The following is a 22357-nucleotide window of genomic DNA, read 5'->3' on the forward strand; positions in this document are numbered from 1 at the left end:
TGTGTATTTCCCACCGTATAGCATGGAGGAGGAGGTGATATGGTGTGGGGGTGCTTTGCTGGTGACACTGTCTGTGATTTACTTCACTATTATTCTACAATGTAGAAAATAGTACAAATAAAGAGATACCCTTGAATGAGCAGGTGTTCTAAAACTTTTGACCGGTAGTGTATACAATTTAAAAACATTACAAAACATTAATTCCAGAATTCACAACACACTATATTCCACGACAACATATCTACAACACAAAATCCATGCGTGTATAATGTGTATGTTATCATGTGTGTGCATGCATGTGTCTGTGCCTATGTTTGTGTTGCTTCACAGTCCCCGCTGTTCAATAAGGTGTATTTTTATCTGTTTTTTAAAATCAGATTATACTGCTTGCATCAGTTATCTGGTGTGGAATAGAGTTTCATGTAGTCATGGCTCTATGTAGTACTGTGCGCCTCCCATAGTCTGTTCTGGACTTGGGGACTGTTAAGAGACCTCTGGTGGCATGTCGTGTGGGGTATGCATGGGTGTCCGAGCTGTGTGCTAGTCATTTAAACACAATTGCAATTTTCCTAAGTCCCTCTTTGTGGCACCTGACCACACGACTGAACAGTAGTCCAGGCGCGTCAAAACTAGAGCCTGTAGGGCCTGCCTTGTTGATAGTGCTGTTAAGAAAGTATAACAGATCTGTATTATGGACAGACTTCTCCCCATCTTAGCTACTGTTGTATCAATATATTTTTACAATGACAGTTTACAATCCAGGGTTACTCCAAGCAGTTTAGTCATCACAACTTGCTCAATTTCCACATTATTTATTACAAGATTTAGTTGAGGTTTAGGGTTTAGTGAATGATTTGTCCCAAATACAACGCTGTTAGATTTAATATTTAGGATTAACTTATTCTTTTGCCACTCATTCTGAAACTAACTGCAGCTCTTTGTTAAGTGTTGCAGTCATTTCAGTTGCTGTACTCAAAGCCAGTGACATGTCGTTAGTAATGATTGAAAAAAGTAAGGGGCCTAGACAGCTGCCCTGGGGAATTCCTGATTCTACCTGGATTATGTTGGAGAGGCTTCTATAAAAGAACACCCTTTCTGTTAGACAGGTGACTCTAATCCACAATATAGCAGGGGGTGTAAAGCCATAAGACATGCGTTTTTCCAGCAGCAGACAATGAATGATCATGTCAAAAGCTAGTCTCACTCGTGGACATTCGATGTTGCCATCAAGTTATACATAATCAGATAACATTGCAATAGGCTAGATATGTTCCTACCAACCTAAGGATTCATTTTGTACCCCCCATGTAGCTATAACTCAAACACAGACTAAATCTAAGCTTACCTTGTAAGATGTTTGCCGTTTGGTGAAAACGTGTAAAATAAACATTTTGACTTTCGGGGCTGGTGATCAATAATGGAAGGTTACAGGCAGACAAATAAGACATCCTCATGATCTGTGGAGTCCCGGCTTTCGGTGTGAATCAACCTATTCTGGGTTTATTTTGTTTATGCTTCACAATGCTAACCGGAATGTAGGTAGCAACCTTGAAATGAGGTAACCGGCTCGGTCTGCCCTTATACATTTTCATGCCCATATATGCTAGTAAGTCACACCAAAGATTTTAAGGCACAGATCAATAGCCAAGATACTCAGCTTTCGGCAGACACCCTGATTTTGCAGATGGGGCTACCGTTCTCATACCAGACTGAATTTAATTTAAAACTCAAACAGGGTCCCCAAATATGGGGACTTTAATTTAAGAGGTTTCAGTGTTGTGGCTGGTGACTGACTGGTACTCACAGGAGGAGTGGCTGCTGGGGAAACTCTTGCGTCCCTCTGACACTAGGTCTGGTTCTCCGGTGCACAGCATCTTAATATTCACCTGTCCATCTGGGAAACAGCGCTGGAAGTAGTCTGGCCTGGGTCTGTGGAGAATGGAAAAAATACACTTAAATCAATCGCTCTCTTAACCTCTACGGGATCGGTGCCCCCACCCCACCCACCCCACGGGACGGTTGAGCTAATGTAGGATAATGTGATTAGCATGAGGTTGTAAATAGCAAGAACATTTCCCAGGACATAGACATATCTGATATGGGCAGAAAGCTTAAATTCTTGTTATTCTAACTGTACTGTCCAATTTACAGTAGCTATTACAGTGAAATAATACCATACTATTGTTTGAGGAGAGTGCACAGTTATGAACTTGAAAATGTATTAATAAACCAATTAGGCACATTTGGGCAGTATTGATACAACATTTTGAACAGAAATGCAATGGTTCATTGAATCAGTCTAAAATGTTGCACATACACTACACCTACCTGGATTAGTACATTGTGACCTTTCCCTTGCATTTCAAAGATCAAAAAACATGTTTGTTTTTTTTCTGTGTATTGTCTTTTACCAGATTTAATGTGTTATATTCTCCTAAATTAATTTCACATTTCCCAAAACTTCAAAGTGTTTCCTTTCAAATTGTATCAAGAATATGCATATCCTTGCTTCAGGTCCTGAGCTTTAGGCAGTTAGATTTGGGTTTGTAATTTTAGGCAAAAATTGAAAATAAGGGTCGGATCCTTAAGAGAAAGGGGTTTGTTATTGCTTTTAGCACCTGAAGTTAACTTTCAATACACGTCAAAGGCATTTAGTTACATTTTGAAAATGACACCCATCATAGCTGAGTGTGAATGCCAATCAAGATAAGGTACAGTACTCTGCTTTGACATATAATCAAACCTTTTCCCAAACAGTGTTTGAGTCTAGTTGGTGTATTGCATTATTTATTTACCTGCCAACTATCAACTTGATAGTGTTTGTGAAGACTCCATTCAAAGCCAGAGCAAGTGAGACAGCTGTAGGACAGAGAAAAACAACTAGAGACAGAAACAGGTTTTACAGAGACACAGAGTAAAACACAATACAGCACTTACAACCCCAACAATAAACCTGGGTCAGAGGGCAGGTGTGTATCTATTACAGATTAATGATATTCTATGAGGAGAAAACTGTTTGCCAAGTTCTTTACTGCATTGTACAGTACTGTTTTCCTTTGCTGCTGTGGTAGAGATTCTGGATCGATGCCAGTTATCCTGCCTCTAATGTAATATTAAAACAGACCATTAAAAGGGACACCCATTTTTTCACTTTTAAATTAAAGATTTATACCCACTGATTCTTAAAAGTTTTTTTCATTATTATTATTTAACCTGTCTGGGCTAGGGGGCAGTATTTTCACGGCCGGATGAAAAACGTACCCAATTTAAACAGGTTACTACTCTGGCCCAGAAACTAGAATATGCATATTATTAGTGGATTTTGATAGAAAACACTCTGAAGTTTCTAAAACTGTTTGAATGGTGTCTGTGAGTATAACAGAACTCATATGGCAGGCAAAAACCTGAGAAAAAGTCAACCAGGAAATGGAGGATCTGACAATTGTAGTTCTTCTTTCTAGTCCCTTTCGAAACTACAGTATCTGTGGGGTTACGTTGCACTTCCTAAGGCTTCCATTGGCTGTCAAAAGCCTTCAGAAAGTGGTTTGAGCATTCTCCTGTTACTGGGCAGATAATAGGAGCTCAGTTACTGAGTGGTCTGCCTGGCAACAAAGGGATTGGATATGCGATTCACGCGAGCGCGCCGTTCCTTCTTTTTCTTCTTGAATGAATATGCTATTGTCCAGGTTGGAATATTATCGCAATTTTACGTTAAAAATAACATAAAGATTGATTTTAAACAGCGTTTGACATGCTTCTGACTTTTCGTCTCTGGTGCCGCGCACGCGCGTTATGCCTTTGAATAAGTGATCTGTACGCACGAACAAAACGGAGGTATTTGGACATAAATATGGATTATTTCGAACAAAAACAACATTTCTTGTGGAAGTAGCAGTCCTGGGAGTGCATTCTGACGAAGATCAGCTAAGGTAAGAGAATATTTCTAATACTAATTCTGAGTTTCGGTTGCCCCGAACTTGGCGGGTGTCTGTATAGCTCTCTGTGGTGGCTGAGCTATGTACTCAGAATATTGAAAAATGTGCTTTCTCTGTAAAGCTATTTTTAAAATCTGACAAAGTGGTTGCATCCAGGAGTAGTCTGTCTATAATACTTTAAATAATTGTTATATATTTTGTCAACGTTTATGATGAGTATTTTTGTAAATTGATGTGCACATTCACCGAACGTTTTGGTGGGAATACATTTTCTGAACATCACGCACCAATGTAAAATGCTGTTTTTGGATATAAATATTAATTTTATCGAACAAAACATACATGTATTGTGTAACATAATGTCCTAGGAGTGTCATCTGATGAAGATCGTCAAAGGTTAGTGCTTCATTTAGCTGTGTTTTGGGTTTTATTGACACATGTCCTTGCTTGGAAAATGGCTGTGTGATTATTTTTGTCTATGTACTCTCCTAACATAATCTAATGTTTTGCTTTCGCTGTAAAGCCTCTTTGAAATCGGACAATGTGGTTACATCAAGGAGAAGTGTATCTTTAAAATGGTGTAAAATAGTTGCATGTTTGAGATAGTTGAATTATGAAATTTAGTTTTGAATTTGCCGCCCTGATATTTCACTGGCTGTGTCATGCACTGGCTGTGTCATTCACTGGCTGTGTCATTCACTGGCTGTGTCATTCATGTAGCCCATAGAAGTTAAGTGAAATATTACCATATGTCTGAAGCCAAAAAAGACAGGAAATTCAAAAGCTAATATGATTTATGCATTAATAAGGCTTTTGCTGGAGTAGTAGGTTTACCCCATTACTGTCCTTAAACATTATGTAGAGGTTTTCATGTACAAAGATGAAGGCTAGTCCTGGACTAAAAAGCAAGATCAATGGAAAATCTCCAGCCACATTCCATGAAACTATTCCTTAACCTTACGTTTGACCTAGCCTAATACATAAGCCTACTCAGATGGGACATGTAGAAGGTAGTTGACAGCTTTTGAACATATTTTGTAGCTATACATGGTTTATGTTCCTGTTATAAACAATGGCATAATGCAGCCTTATATTTTGGGTTATGATAGGGTTTGGGTTAAAATAAGAATGTGTTCTTAACTGACTTTTCTAGTTAAACAAAGGTTAACCTCTCTTTAAAGTCGTGTCTAATTATGATAACTGGAGAAATAAGTATAGCCAGTTACAATTGTAATGGCCTAGCAGATAATAAGAAAAGACGATCAGTATTTACCTGGTTAAAAGAGAAGGAATATAATATCTATTGTTTACAGGAAACCCATTCAACAATTTTAGATGAAGTTTTGTGGAAAAAGAACTAGGAGGGCGAAATATATACTGCTCAAAAAAATAAAGGGAACACTAAAATAACACATCCTAGATTTGAATGAAATAAATAATCTTATTAAATACTTTTTTCTTTACATAGTTGAATGTGCTGACAACAAAATCACACAAAAATAATCAATGGAAATCCAATTTATCAACCCATGGAGGTCTGGATTTGGAGTCACACTCAATATTAAAGTGGAAAACCACACTACAGGCTGATCCAACATTGATGTAATGTCCTTAAAACAAGTCAAAATGAGGCTCAGTAGTGTGTGTGGCCTCCACGTGCCTGTATGACCTCCCTACAACGCCTGGGCATGCTCCTGATGAGGTGGCGGATGGTCTCCTGAGGGATCTCCTCCCAGACCTGGACTAAAGCATCCGCCAACTCCTGTACAGTCTGTGGTGCAACGTGGCGTTGGTGGATGGAGCGAGACATGATGTCCCAGATGTGCTCAATTGGATTCAGGTCTGGGGAACGGGCGGGCCAGTCCATAGCATCAATGCCTTCCTCTTGCAGGAACTGCTGACACACTCCAGCCACATGAGGTCTAGCATTGTTTGCATTAGGAGGAACCCAGGGCCAACCGCACCAGCATATGGTCTCACAAGGGGTCTGAGGATCTCATCTTGGTACCTAATGGCAGTCAGGCTACCTCTGGCATGCACATGGAGGGCTGTGCAGCCAACCAAAGACATGCCACCCCACACCATGACTGACCCACCACCAAACCGGTCATGCTGGAGGATGTTGCAGGCAGCAGAACGTTCTCCACGGTGTCTCCAGACTCTGTCACGTCTGTCACATGTGCTCAGTGTGAACCTGCTTCATCTGTGAAGAGCACAGGGCACCAGTAGCGAATTTGCCAATCTTGGTGTTCTCTGGCAAATGCCAAACGTCCTGCACGGTGTTGGTCTGTAAGCACAACCCCCACCTGTGGACGTCGGGCCCTCATACCACCCTCATGGAGTCTGTTTCTGACCGTTTGAGCAGACACATGCACATTTGTGGCCTGCTGGAGGTCATTTTGCAGGGCTCTGGCAGTGCTCCTCCTGCTCCTCCTTGCACAAAGGCGGAGGTAGCGGTCCTGCTGCTGGGTTGTTGCCCTCCTACGGCCTCCTCCACATCTCCTGATGTACTGGCCTGTCTCCTGGTAGTGCCTCCATGCTCTGGACACTACGCTGACAGACACAGCAAACCTTCTTGCCATAGCTCGCATTGATGTGCCATCCTGGATGAGCTGCACTACCTGAGCCACTTGTGTGGGTTGTAGACTCCGTCTCATGCTACCACTAGAGTGAAAGCATCGCCAGCATTCAAAAGTGACCGAAACATCAGCCCTTTATTGGGGGTGTCTAGCTAATTGCCTATAATTTCCAACTGTTGTCTATTCCATTTGCACAACAGCATGTGACATTTATTGTCAATCAGTGTTGCTTCCTTAGTGGACAGTTTGATTTCACAGAAGTGTGATTGACTTGGAGTTACATTGTGTTGTTTAAGTGTTCCCTTTATTTTTTTGAGCAGTGTATTTCTCCCATGGGCAAAGAAATTCAAAAGGGGTGATGGTTTTAATTAACAGTAATTTTGATCCAAATGTGCAAATTGTCCAAACAGATTATCAAGGTAGATGGATTATTTTAAATATGTTATTGGACAATAAACAGATATGGCTTATTAACCTATACGGTCTGAATAATGATGATCCAAGCTTTTTTGAAAATAAATATAAGAATTTATCAACTCTACAAGCAACACTAGACTCTATTGTTATGGTGGGAGATATTAATACGGTCTTAAATACCTCTATGGACTGGAAAGGAAATCACACTACAAACTATCACCCTCAGGCACTTAAGGAAATCATGAATGTCATGGATATATTGGAATTAGTGGATATATGGAGACTTAAATACCCTGACCTAGTGAGATATACATGGCGGAGGCTTAATCAAGCTAGTCGTCTTGACTACTTTCTTATGCCATTCTCTCTGGCACCAAAAGTTTAAAAAGTGTTGATAGTGGACAGAATGCGGTCGGATCATCACATAATTGGCATATATATTACTCTTATAGAATTTCCACGTGGGCAAGGATATTGGATATTTAATCAAAGCCTACTAGATGATAAATTGTTTAGAACTAGGACAGAAGAATTTATAACTGACTTTTTCAGACATAACATAGGTACAGCAGATCCCCTTATTGTACGGGACACTTTTAAGTGTGCCTTTAGAGGCCATGCAATTCAGTACTCATCTATAAAACAAAAGCAATTTAGATCAAAAGAGTCCATATTAACAAAGGAAATTGAAGGACTAACAGTACAGTTAGATAGCAATAAAAACGGTACCATAGAGGCACAGAATAAGTTAGAGGAAAAACTAAAAGAGATGGAGGAGCTTATTCAAGAAAGATCCAGTGTAATATATTATAAAAAATAAAGCGAACTGGATGGAATATGGGGGAAAATGCACCACTCTTTTTCAATCTTCAACATAGAAATGCTACCAATTTGCTACCAAACTTGTTACAAATGATGGAGTCACGCATGATTCACCAAATGATATTTTGAAAGAGTAAGTAAAGTACTTTAAGAATATGTTTTCATTTCAGGTTCCTCCATCTCCACTAACTGAAACTAATTGTATGGATTTTTTTCCTAATAATAATGTAAAATTAACATCTGTACAGAAAGACTCATGTGAAGGCCAAATTACAGAGGAGGAACTGCTTGATGCAATTGGAGCCTTTAAGGATGGGAAAACTCCAGGGCTGGATGGCATACCAGTGGAAGTATACAAAACTTTTTTTGATATACTCAAAGGACCATTATTAGCATGTTTTAACCACTCCTATATAAATGGTAGATTATCAGACACGCAACAAGAAGATCTGATATCATTATTATTGAAACAGGACCCAAATGGTATATATAGAGATCCAGTCCATTTAAAAAATTGGAGACCTCTTACACTTCAGTGTTGTGAGGCAAAAATCCTAGCACAATGCTTGGCACATAGAATTAAAAAAGTATTGTCAGATATTATTCATCCTAATCAGACAGGTTTTTTACATGGACGATACATTGGAGATAATATAAGACAAATACTGGAAACAATAGAATACTGTGAAATATCGGGGACACCAGGCCCGGTTTTCATAGCTGATTTTGAAAAGGCTTTTGATAAAGTACGACTGGAGTTTATATATAAATGCCTAGAATATTTCAATTTTGGGGAATCACTTATAAAATGGGTTAAAGTTATGTATAGTAACCCTAGGTGTAAAATAGTAAATGATGGCTACATCTCAGAAAGTTTTAAACTATCTAGAGGAGTAAAACAAGGTTGTCCACTATCGGCATATTTATTTATAATTGCCATTGAAATGTTAGCTGTTAATAGATCAAACAATAATATTAAGGGATTAGAAATCCGTGGCTTAAAAACCAAGGTGTCATTGTACGCCGATGATTCATGTTTTCTTTTAAAACCACAATTAGAGTCTCTCCACGGCCTCATAGAGGATCTAGATAGTTTTGCTATCCTCTCTGGATTAAAACCAAATTATGATAAGTGTTGATGATATTATATGATATTATATGTAATTATATGATATTACGTATTGGATCACAAAAAAAATGCTAATTTTACATTACCATATAGTTTACCAATAAAATGGTCTGACGGAGATGTGGACATACTCGGTATACAAATCCCAAAAGAAAGAAATGATCTCACTCCAATAAATTTTTATAGAAAGTTAGCAAAAATAGATAAGAACTTGCAACCATGGAAAGGAAAATCAAATCAAAATCAAATCAAATGTATTTATATAGCCCTTCGTACATCAGCTGATATCTCAAAGTGCTGTACAGAAACCCAGCCTAAAACCCCAAACAGCAAGCAATGCATGTGAAAGAAGCACGGTGGCTAGGAAAAACTCCCTAGAAAGGCCAAAACCTAGGAAGAAACCTAGAATGCCTGTCTATTTGTGGAAAAATCACCCTGATTAATTCTTTAATGATATCACAGTTTACCTATTTGCTTATGGTTTTGCCTACACCTAGTGACCTGCTTTTTAAATTATATGAACAAAAAATATTCAATTTTATTTGGAACGGCAAGCCAGATAACATTAAAAGGGCCTATTTCTATAACAAATATGAATTCGGAGGGCAGATATTATTAAATATTGAAGCATTAGACCTCTCACTAAAGGCATCAGTCATACCAAAGTTATATTTAAATCCAAACTGGTTTTCTAGTAAATTAGTACAAATGTCTCATCCTATGTTCAAGAAGGGCCTTTTTCCCTTTATTCAGATTACACCTGCCCACTTTCGGTTGTTTGAAAAGGAAATAATCTCCAAAATATCTTTATTTTTTAAACAAGCCTTAGAAAGTTGGTTGCAATTTCAGTTTAATCCACCTGAAAAGACTGAACAAATAATACAACAAATATTGTGGTTAAATTCAAATATAGTAATTGATAAAAAAAAAACTGTATTTTTCGAATACATTTAAAAAAAAAGGTATAATTTTAGTGAATGATATTATAAATAGGACTGGTGGAGTGATGTCACACATGCAGCTAACACAGACATATGGAAATGTCTGCTCTACCCAAAATTACAACCAATTAATTGCAGCATTACCACAAAAATGGAAGAGGCAAGTAGAAGGGGAAAAAAATTAAGGAACTTGTTTGTCGGCCCTGTAATAAAGAACATAAATGGTTAAAGAAAAGTGTGATAAATAAAAACATATACCAATGTCATTTAAGGACCAAAAAACTGATAGCTGTACCATATAAATTGCAAAATAGTTGGGAAGAGATTTTCGATGTGCCCATTCCATGGCACATGGTTTATGAATTGATATGCAAAACAATGCCGGATTCAAAAAACGTAGAATTTTTCTATTTAAATTACTATACAAAATTCTTGCAACTAATAGAATGTTAAATATATGGGGGATACAATCTTCCCAGCTCTGCAGATTCTGCTGTGAGGAGGCAGAGTCATTAGATCCCATGTGGCTCAGTTGGTAGAGCATGGTGTTTGCAATGCCAGGGTTGTGGATTCGATTCCCATGAGGGACCAGTACGGGAAAACATTTTATTTACATTTACATTTACATTTAAGTCATTTAGCAGACGCTCTTATCCAGAGCGACTTACAAATTGGTGCATTTTATGAAATGTATGCATTCACTACTGTAAGTCGCTCTGGATAAGAGCGTCTGCAAAATGACTAAAATGTAAAAAATGTAAAATTATTAGATCATTTATTTTGGTATTGTCCATATGTAGCTCATTTTTGGTCACAGGTCCAGGAATGGCTGAAGAATTGCAACATTTGCCAAGAACTAACACTGCAGATAGCAATACTGGGTGATTTGAAAAGCCATAGTCAATCAATCAATAATATAACAATTATTTTAGAATAAAAAGTATTTTTAATTTACAATCTGTAGAAGCTATGAGAATAGAAAGGTTCAATTGTTTTGTGAAGCATCACAGCACAGTTGAAAAATATATGGCAAATAGAAATCCGAAATGGATGATGTTGATGGATAGATGGGAAGGGTTGTATGGAGCTGAAGGGTGGGACTAATAACAAGATAAACAATGTAAAACATACGGGGTCTGTAAAATGAATATAGGTTCAGAACTTTTATGATATTTTTTTATTTATTTTTTATTTCACCTTTATTTAACCAGGTAGGCAAGTTGAGAACAAGTTCTCATTTACAATTGCGACCTGGCCAAGATAAAGCAAAGCAGTTCGACAACATACAAAAACACAGAGTTACACATGGAGTAAAACAACATACAATCAATGATGCAGTATAAAAAAAAATAACAAAAATAAGACTATATACAATGTGAGCAAATGATGTGAGATAAGGGAGGTAATGGCAAAAAAATGCCATGGTGGCAAAGTAAATAAAGTATAGCAAGAAAAACACTGGAATGGTAGATTTGTAGTTTGAAGAAAGTTCAGAGATAAAATATAAATAATATGGTGCAAAGGAGCAAAATAAATAAAATAAATAAATACAGTAGGGGAAGTGGTAGTAGTTTGGGCTAAATATAGATGGGCTATGTACAGGTGCAGTGATTTGTGAGCTGCTCTGACAGCTGGTGCTTAAAGCTAGTGAGGGAGATAAGTGTTTCCAGTTTCAGAGATTTTTGTAGTTCGTTCCAGTCATTGGCAGCAGAGAACTGGAAGGAGAGACGACCAAAGGAGGAGTTGGCTTTAGGGGTGACCAGAGAGATATACCTGCTGGAGCGCGTGCTACAGGTGGGTGCTGCTATGGTGACCAGTGAGCGGAGATAAGGGGGGACTTTACCTAGCAGGGTCTTGTAGATGACCTGGAGCCAATGTGTTTGGCGAGGATTATGAAGCGAAGGCCAGCCAACGAGAGCGTACAGGTCGCAGTGGTGGGTAGTATATGGGGCTTTGGTGACAAAACGGATGGCACTGTGATAGACTGCATCCAGCTTGTTGAGTAGGGTATTGGAAGCTATTTTGTAAATGACATCGCCGAAGTCGAGGATTGGTAGGATGGTCAGTTTTACGAGGGTATGTTTGGCAGCATGAGTGAAGGATGCTTTGTTGCGAAATAGGAAGCCAATTCGAGATTTCACTTTGGATTGGAGATGATTGATGTGAGTCTGGAAGGAGAGTTTACAGTCTAACCAGACACCTAGGTATTTGTAGTTGTCCACAAATTCTAAGTTAGAACCGTCCAGAGAAGTGATGCTGGACAGGCGGGCAGGTGCAGGCAGTGATCGGTTGAAGAGCATGCATTTAGTTTTACTTGTGTTTAGGAGCAGTTGGAGACCACGGAAGGAGAGTTGAATGGCATTGAAGCTCGTCTGGAGGGTTGTTAACACAGTGTCCAAAGAAGGGCCAGAAGTGTACAGAATGGTGTCGTCTGCGTAGAGGTGGATCAGAGATTCACCAGCAGCAAGAGCGACATCATTTATGTATACAGAGAAAAGAGTTGGCCCAAGAATTGAACCCTGTGGTACCCCCATAGAGACTGCCAGAGGTCCAGACAGTAGGCCCTCCAATTTGACACACTGAACTCTGTCAGAGATGTAGTTGGTGAACCAGGCGACGCAATCGTTTGAGAAACCAAGGCTACTGAGTCTGCCGATGAGGATGTGGTGATTAACAGAGTCAAAAGCTTTGGCCAGGTCAATGAATACGGCAGCACAGTATTGTTTCTTATCGATGGCGGTTACGATGTCGTTTAGGACCTTGAGCGTGGCTGAGGTGCACCCATCACCAGCTCTGAAACCAGATTGCATAGCGGAGAGGGTGCGGTGGGATTCGAAATCGTCGGAAATCTGTTTGTTGACTTGGCTTTCGAAAACCTTAGAAAGGCAGGGTAGGATGGATATAGGTCTGTAGCAATTTGGGTCAAGAGTGTCACCTCCTTTGAAGAGGGGGATGACAGCAGCTGCTTTCCAATCTATGGGAATCTCAGACGACACGAAAGAGAGGTTGAACAGGCTAGTAATAGGGGTTGCAATAATTTCGGCAGATAATTTTAGAAAGAAAGGGTCCAGATTGTCAAGCCCAGCTGATTTGTAGGGGTCCAGATTTTGCAGCTCTTTCAGAACATCAGCTGAATGGATTTGGGAGAAGGAGAAATGGGGGAGGCTTGGGCGAGTAGCTGTGGGGGGTGCAGTGCTGTTGAATGCAGTAGGGGTAGTTAGGTGGAAAGCATGGCCAGCCGTAGAAAAATGCTTATTGAAATTCTCAATTATAGTGGGCTTATCGGTGGTGACAGAGTTTCCTATCCTCAGTGCAGTGGGCAGTTGGGAGGAGGTGTTCTTATTCTCCATGGACTTTACAATGTCCCAGAAATTTTTAGAGTTGGAGTTGCACGAAGCGAATTTCTGTTTGAAAAAGCTAGCCTTGGCGTTTCTAACTGCCTGTGTGTATTGGTTTCTAACTTCCCTAAAAAGTTGCATATCGCGGGGGCAGTTCGATGCTAATGCAGAACGCCACAGGATATTTTTGTGTTGGTAAAGGGCAGTCAGGTCTGGGGAGAACCAAGGGCTATATCTGTTCCTGGTTCTAAATTTCTTGAAAGGGGCATGCTTATTTAAGATGGAGAGGAAGGCATTTTTAAAAAATAACTAGGCATCCTCTACTGACGGGATGAGGTCAATATCCTTCCAGGATACCAGGGCCAGGTCGAATAGAAAGGCTTGCTCGTTGAAATGTTTCAGGGAGCGTTTGACAGTGATGAGTGGAGGTCGTTTGACCGCTGACCCATTACGGGTGCAGGCAATGAGGCAGTGATCGCTGAGATCTTGGTTGAAAACAGCAGAGGTGTATTTAGAGGGCACGTTGGTTAGGATGATATCTATGAGGGTGCCAGTGTTTGCGGCTTTGGGGTTGTACCTGGTGGGTTCATTAATAATTTGTGTGAGATTGAGGGCATCAAGCTTGGATTGTAGGATGGCTGGGGTGTTAAGCATGTCCCAGTTTAGGTCACCTAGTAGCACGAGCTCTGAAGATAGATGGGGGGCAATCAGTTCACATATGGTGTCCAGAGCACAACTAGGGGCCGAGGGGGGTCTATAGCAGGCGGCAACGGTGAGAGACTTGTTTTTGGAGAGGTGGATTTTTAAAAGTAGAAGTTCAAATTGTTTGGGTACAGACCTGGATAGCAGGACAGAACTCTGCAGGCTATCTCTGCAGTAGATTGCAACACCGCCCCCTTTGGTCGTTCTATCTTGTCTGAAAACGTTGTAGTTAGGGATGAAGATTTCAGAGTTTTTCGTGGACTTCCTAAGCCAAGATTCAGACACAGCTAGGACATCCGGGTTGGCAGAGTGTGCTAAAGCAGTGAATAAAACAAACTTAGGGAGGAGGCTTCTAATGTTAACATGCATGAAACCAAGGTTATTACGGTTACAGAAGTCATCAAAAGAGAGCGCCTGGGGAGTAGGAGTGGAGCCAGGCACTGCAGGGCCTGGATTCACCTCTACATCCCCAGAGGAGCAGAGAAGAATAAGTATGAGGGTACGGCTAAAAGCTATAAGAATTGGTCGTCTGTGACGTCCAGAATAGAGAGAAAAAGGAGCAGGTTTCTGGGGGCGATAAAATAGCTTCAAGGTATAATGTACAGACAAAGGTATGGTGGGATGTGAGTACAGAGGAGGTAAACCTAGGCATTTAGTGATTATGAGAGAGATATTGTCTCTAGAAACATCATTGAAACCAGAAGATGTCATAGCATGTGTGGGTGGAGGAACTGAGAGGTTGGATAAGGTATAATGAGCAGGGCTAGAGGCTCTACAGTGAAATAAGCCAATAAACACTAACCAGAACAGCAATGGAGAAGGCATATTGACATTAAGGAGAGGCATGCTTAGCCGAGTGATCAAAGGGTCCAGTGAGATTCAGACAGCTAGCCGGGCCATAGGTAGCAAGCTGGTGGAAGATGGGAGGGAGGTCTGTTTTTAGCCACCTCGTGCGTTTCCGTCTGTGGGTTAGTGGGGTTCCGTGTGGAAGGGGGGACCAGTCCAAGTTGGCAAAATAGTTAGTTATAGTGGCCCAAGAAAAGTGTCCGATAGACCTATTCAGATCGCAGCCGAAAAGACAGCTAACGATTAGCGGGCCGCAGATGGGCGATCAGGTTACGTCGCGACGGAGGGGCCAGTTGGATAACTCCCTCGGGCAGATAACGGAACTCTTCAGCTGGCTAGCTGGCTAGCTCCGTAATAATGTGTGTTAATTCCGTGACCGACGTTGCCAATAGTCACTCAGGTAGCAGCTAGTTAGCTGCAAGATCCAGGTGTAAATGTCCAGAGCCTGCGGTAGAAATCGGGGAAAGGAGAGAGAATAGGTCCGGTATGCTCTGGTCTGAGTCGCGCTGTACAAAAACTGGCGATAGCTTTTCGAGCTAATGGATAGCTGAGGACAGCTAACCGTGGCTAGCTGAACTTCAACGTTAGCCAGTGAAAATGGCTAAACACTTGCTAGCTTCTGTTGTGGAATTCAGATGAGGTAAATAATACTTTCTTTTTTAAATTGGTGAGGCGGGTTGCAGGAGAGTGCTTTGAGGTTGAGTTTTTAGAATAAAAAAAAATATATATATATAAAAAGATAAGTGAAGAAAAATAAATAAATAAATAAATATGTAAATATATATATACACGGGACACGACAAGAGGAGGGTAGAGGACGTCTGAACTGCTACGCCATCTTGGAATATGATATAGCACAGTTACAAATAGAAATCAAACTGGATGGACATCAGAAATAGAGGAAGGACTAAAAACAAACAAAAAATAACTATTTTAAAATAGACTGTCTGTAAAATGTGTATAAGATGAATAAATTGAAGGTAAAAGCCGAAGTGTTTATTAGTTTACTCCAATTGGGCGATCGGTGGTAGGGTTTGCAGGGAATAATAATAAAGGTATATTCTTTAAAAAAAGTATGTCTATACAGGTATGTGTATATGTGTATATGTATGCATGCGTGTATGGATATATATATTTATCAAATAAATAAATGGGGGATTGGATATGATGCAGAAAATTACATTGATGGAAGCAAAATTCTTTCCGCAATATTAAGCTGATCCACCCCTAAAAATAAAAAAGGTTAATCTTTCTTGGGTAGGGGGCAGTATTTTGACGTCCGGATGAAAAGCGTGCCCAAAGTAAACTGCCTGTTACTCAGGCCCAGAAGCCAGGACATGCATATAATTGGATAGAAAACATCCGAAAGTTTCTAACACTGTTAAAATTATGTCTGTGAGTATAACAGAACTGATATGGCAGGCGAAACCCTGAGGACAAACCATCCCAAAAAAAAAACAATTCAGCCTACCTCTATTTTCAATGGCTATCACTTTAATTATAAGGCTAAGTCCTCCCAGATTGCAGTTCCTAGGGCTTCCACTAGATGTCAACAGTCTTTAGAAAGAGTTTCAGGCTGGTTTTAGGAAAAATGAGCCAGAAATTATAGTTTTTCTAGGTGGCTCCCATTTTGGCTGTAGTGTTTCCAAGCGCGTGGAAGAGAGCGCGTTCTTTGGTATTATTCTCTGGTAAGGACAATAACGATTCTCCGTCTTAAGGCAAGGGCTTGTTACGGCAAGGGCTGATTTCAAGGTTTTACTGCTAACCTACAAAACATTACATGGGCTTGCTCCTACCTATCTTTCCGATTTGGTCCTGCCATCCATACCTACACGTATGCTACGGTCACAAGACGCAGGCCTCCTAATTGTCCCTAGAATTTCTAAGCAAATGGCTGGAGGCAGGGTTTTCTCCTATAGAGCTCCATTTTTATGGAATGGTCTGCCTACCCATGTGAGAGATGCAGACTCGGTCTCAACCTTTAAGTCTTTACTGAAGACTCATCTCTTCAGTAGGTCCTATGATTGAGTGTAGTCTGGCCCAGGAGTGTGAAAGTGAACGGAAAGGCTCTGGAGCAACGAACCGCCCTTGCTGTCTCTGCTTGGCCGGTTCCCCTCTCTCCACTGGGATTCTCTGCCTCTAACCCTATTACAGGGGCTGAGTCACTGGCTTATTGGTGTTCTTCCATGCCGTCCAAAGGAGGGGTGCGTCACACGAGTGGGTTGAGTCACTGACGTGGTCTTACTGTCTGGGTTGGTGCCCCACCTTGGGTTGTGCCGTGGCGGAGATCTTTGTGGGCTATACTCGGCCTTGTCTCAGGATGGTAAGTTGGTGGTTGAAGATATCCCTCTAGTGGTGTGGGGGCTGTGCTTTGGCAAAGTGGGTGGGGTTATATCCTTCCTGTTTGGCCCTGTCCAGGTGTATCATCGGATGGGGCCACAGTGTCTCCTGACCCCTCCTGTCTCAGCCTCCAGTATTTATGCTGCAGTAGTTTATGTGTCGGGGGGCTAGGGTCAGTCTGTTATATCTGGAGTATTTCTCCTGTCTTATCCAGTGTCCTGTGTGAATTTAACTATGCTCTCTCTAATTCTCTCTTTCGCTGGATAAGAAGGTTCTGGGTACTGCACCTGAGCCGCCATAGACATTAGTCACGCACCCTACCCTCCCTTTGTCTTTTTTTTGGGGGGGGGGGGGTGGTTGTTGATGGGGGGGTTTTGTTGTTGTTTTGTGTAGGTGCTGTCTGAGTCCGCACCTTTGGGGGGGGTACTGTCATGTCCTGACCATAGTAAGTGGTTATATGGTAGAGTAGGTCAGGGTGTGACGGGGTGTTTGTCTATGTTTTGTATTTCTATGTTCAGTTTCTAGTTTTGTATTTCTATTTTGGTTTTGTTTCGTATGATCTCCAATTAGAGGCAGCTGGTCATCGTTGTCTCTAATTGGAGGTCATATTTAAGTTGATGTTTGTCCCACCTGTTTTTGTGGGTGATTATTTGTGAGTAGTGTTTGTTTCTCCTCTGCGTCACGGTTTGTTATTTTGTAGATTTCAGTTATTTGATGTATTGCATAGTTTTCACGGATTAAATAAATATGTGGAACGAAACACACGCTGCACTTTGGTCCGATCCTTTTGACAGCCGTGACAGTAATTTAGCACCTTCACGAGTGCAGTCTCAGTGCAATGATGGGGTCTAAAACCAGACTGAAGTGTTTTGTATACATTGTCTTCAGGAAGGCAGATTGGAGATTCGATATAGGCCGATAATTTTTTTATATTTTCTGGGTCAAGGTTTGGCTTTTTTAAGAGAGGCTTTATTACTGCCAGTTTTAGTGAGTTTGGTACACATCCGGTGGATAGGGATCCGTGTATTACTGTCAACATAGGAGGGCCAAGCACAGGAAGCAGCTCTTTCAGTAGTTTAGTTGGAATAGGGTCCAGTATGCAGCTTGAAAGTTGAGGCCATCACTAGTTTCATGAATGTGATCCTAGGTCCTGGCAGTGTTGTGTAGACTCAGGACAAATAAGCTTTGGAGAAATACACAGATTTAAAGAGGAGCAATTTGCTTTCTAATGATCATGTTCTTTTCATCAAAGAAGTTCATGAATTTATCACTGCTGAAGTGAAAGCCATCCTCTCTTGAGGAATGCTTTTTAGTTAGATTTGCGACATTATCCAAAATACATTTTGGATTATTCTTATTCTCCTCAATTAAGTTGGAAAAATAGGATGATTGAGCAGCTGTGAGGGCTCTTCGATATTGCACGGTACTGTCTTTCCAAGCTAGCTGGAAGACTTCCAGTTTGGTGGAGCGCCATATCCGTTCCAATTTTCTGGAAGCTTGCTTTAGGCTCGGGTATTCCGTATACCAGGGAACCAGTTTCTTATGACAAATGTTTTTTTGTTTTTAGGGGTGTGACTGCATCTAGGGTATGACGAGTTCCTCAGTTAGGTGGTTAACTGATTTTTGTACTCCGACGTCCTTGGGTAGGTAGAGGGAGTCTGGCAGGGCCAGCTAAGTCCCCTCCTGTTCCCTGATTTAAGAAGGTAAGAAGTGATGACCACTCCCCTCCCATTGTCAACTCTCTCCTGACATGAACTGAAGCCACGTCTCATGTGTCCGCTCATCTACTGTCACATTGAATGTTTCCTCTCCAAGCACTGTGAGTACCCCTATCAATTTTCTCTCATTACTGTTTGTAGAGTCAATCACATTCACAAACACATTATTACACATTAACCCCTGTGCGGACATCCAGCGAAAAATCATATCGCCATTAGCATAACAACATTTAATAATAAAGAAATATATATATAATAATTCAAATTATATCGTTTTATAGATACACCTCTCATGAATCGAACCACGTTGTCCGATTTCAAAAAGGCTTTACAGCAAAAGCAAAACATTAGATTATGTTAGAGGAGTATATCGTAAAAGTAGCCACATAGCCATTTTCCGACCAACCACATGCATCACAAATAACCAAAAAAGAGCTAAATGCAGCACTAACCTTTGACAATCTTCATCAGATGACACACCTAGGACATCATGTTACACAATACATGCATTATTTTGTTCAATAAAGTTCATATTTATATATAAAAACAGCATTTTACATCGGTGCGTAACGTTGACTAACTATTTTCCCTCAAATGCATCCGATGAAACAGAGCTACAATTTACTAAATTACTATTCGAAAACATTTTTAAAATGTAATATTGTCATTCTAAGATTTATAGATGAATATCTCTTGAAAGCACCTGTAATGCCAGATTTAAAAAGAACTTTACTGGGTAATCACACTTTGCGATAAAAGGGGATGCGATACTCAGAACAATAGGCTAGCAATAGCAATAGGCTAGCCATCTTGGAACAATCGCATATCACATCTAGTCTTGTATACTATTGTCAATAATCCCTTACCTTTGGTTGTCTTCATCAGAAAGCACTTCCAGGAATCCCAGGTCCACAACAAATGTATTTTCGTTCGAAAAAATGACTCCTTTATGTTCCAAGAGCTTGTTAGCGCGTCTGAAGGCTGATCCAAATGCTTCGTTGGCCACGGGACAGCCATTTCGAGAAAATGCATTTTTTCCCCATTTAGGTTCGTTCAAACATGTCAAACGTTGTATAACATAAATCTTCAGGACGTTTTTCAACAAGAGAGCGAATAAGATTCGAGGGGGACGATTGCATTGTGTTTCAAAACGTTTCGAAAGGGGAGGGTAACCAGGGGCGCCAGCGTCATAATGGTGATGGCCCTCTCCGTGTGACCACGTTCCACAGCGTCTCATTCATTCAATTTTAACAGTAGAAGGTTCAAACCAATTTGTGAAGACTGGGGACATCTAGTGGAAGCAATAGGAAGTGCTCAATGAACCATAGCTCACGGTGTGATTAATAGGCAACGTGATGAAGTTGAGTTCGCAATTCAGAATTCCACTTCCTGTTTCGATCTGTCTCGGGGTTTTGACTGCCATATGAGTTTTGTTATACTCACAGACACCATTCAAACAGTTTTAGAAACTTTAGGGTGTTTTCTATCCACAAGTATTAATTATATGCATATCCTAGCTTCTGAGTTTGAGTAGGAGGCCGTTTAAAATGGGCACGAATGTTTTTCAAAAATCACTTTAGCGCCCCCTATCCTAGGGGAACGCCAAGAGGTTAATGATTTTACTCCTTACTTGGACTAACTCATTCTTAGCTCTTTTGTCTAACTCTGTAGTGTGTTGTGTTATTGTTTTTTGTCTTCCCAGTCAAATCCTGTCCTGCACTCATGCCTCATACCCTCATTCAATCACAGCTGTGATCCCTTCCCAAAACTGTAAGTAGCCCTCTCATTCCCATAATATTGTACTATAAATGTCTTTATTAAATGCTTTAGGTTAAAATAATTACTCTGACGTATTTTGAAACACACTTTGATGTCTCTGTGCGTTCCGCGCCTATACCGTGGGTCTCCCATCCTCCTAAATGGTTCAAGTCACCAGCCTACACTAGTTGACAGAGACTACGCCCATAAGGTTTAAAACCCAACTGATTTGAATGTACCATAGCAAGACAATCACACAGTACAAAAGCAGAGGTGTCTGCCTTCAATGGAGATGGGAAATGCAGAGTTGTTGTAGCAACAACAGCTCTTGGGGTGGGCTTGAATTTTCCAAACATATCACATGTACAGTGGTCAAGTAAATGCATGCTATTCAATCAATCACTGCCCGCACCTGCCCACCCTACTCTGGACGGCTCTGACTTAGAATACATTTTACATACATTTTAGTCATTTAGCAGACGCTCTTATCCAGATTTTTTTTGTACTGGCCTCCCGTGGGAATCAAACCCACAACCCTGGTGCTGCACACACCACACTGGCATTGCAAACACCATGCTCTACCAACTGAGCCACAGTTGGACAACTAAAAATACCTAGGTGTCTGGTTAGACTGTAAACTCTCCTTCCAGACTCACATTAACCATCTCCAATCCAAAATTAAATCTAGAATCGGCTTCCTATATCGCAACAAAGCATCCTTCAATCATGCTGCCAAACATACCCTCGTAAAACTGACCATCCTACCGATCCTCCACTTTGGCGATGTCATCTATAAAATAGCCTCCAACACTCAACAAATTGGATGCAGTCTATCACAGTGCCATCCGTTTTTTTCACCAATGCCCCATACACTACCCACCACTGCGACCTGTACGCTCTTGTTGGTTGGCATTCGCTTCATACTCGTCGCCAAACCCACTGGCTACAGGTTATCTACAAGTCTCTGCTAGGTAAAGCCCCGCCTTATCTCAGCTCACTGGTCACCATAGCAGCACTCACTCGTAGCACACACTCCAGCAGGTATATCTCACTGGTCACCCCCAAAGCCAATTCCTTCTTTGGTTGCCTTTCCTTCCAGTTCTCTGCTGACAATGACTGGAACGAACTGCAAAAATCACTGAAGCTGGAGACTCACATCTCCCTCACTAGCTTTAAGCTCCAGCTGTCAGAGCAGCTCACAGATCACTGCACCTGTGCATAGCCAATCTGTAAATAGCACACCCAACTACCTCACCCCCATATTATTACTTACCGTCCTGCTCTTTTGCACCCCAGTATCTCTAATTTCACATCATCATTGATTTAGATGCACTATTGTAAAGTGGTTGTTCCACTGGATATTATAAGGTGAATGCACCAATTTGTAAGTCGCTCTGGATAAGAGCGTCTGCTAAATGACTTAAATGTAAATGTAAATCATCTGCACATCCATCACTCCAGTGTTAATGCTAAATTGTAATTATTTCGCCTCAATGGCCTATTTATTGCCTACCTCCCTACTCTTCTACATTTGCACACACTGTACATAGATTTTTTTCTATTGTGTTATTGACTGTACTTTTGTTTATGTTTAACTCTGTGTTTGATTTTGTTGCACTGCTTTGCTTTATCTTGGCCAGGTCGCAGTTGTAAATGAGAACGTGTTCTCAACTGGCCTACCTGGTTAAATAAAGGTGAAATAAAAAATGTATACAAAATTAATGCAGCTATTCATGGATGTTGTGTGTCTGCGCCGGCCACATAGGTTACAGAATAATTGGCATGCACTCATTCAATGCATTCAATGCAGGCAAGTTCACATTATTGTCACA

The 22357-nt window shown here is 40.7% G+C and overlaps 1 protein-coding gene across 1 annotated transcript in view; it reads right to left on the reverse strand.

Annotated features, from left to right (window-relative positions):
* Positions 1–22357, reverse strand: part of LOC106579442 (phospholipid phosphatase 4) — a 76858-nt gene that overhangs the window by 22667 nt on the left and 31834 nt on the right. Inside the window, exons 4-5 of the mRNA XM_045701936.2 lie at positions 2796–2859; positions 1805–1929 (exon numbers count right to left, since the gene is read on the reverse strand). Coding sequence (XP_045557892.1) covers positions 1805–1929; positions 2796–2859 — 189 coding nt within the window. The remainder of the gene's footprint in view (positions 1–1804; positions 1930–2795; positions 2860–22357) is intronic.

Source organism: Salmo salar, chromosome 19 (assembly GCF_965601325.2).
Source record: "Salmo salar chromosome 19, fSalSal1, whole genome shotgun sequence".
Taxonomy (NCBI): Eukaryota; Metazoa; Chordata; class Actinopteri; order Salmoniformes; family Salmonidae; genus Salmo; species Salmo salar.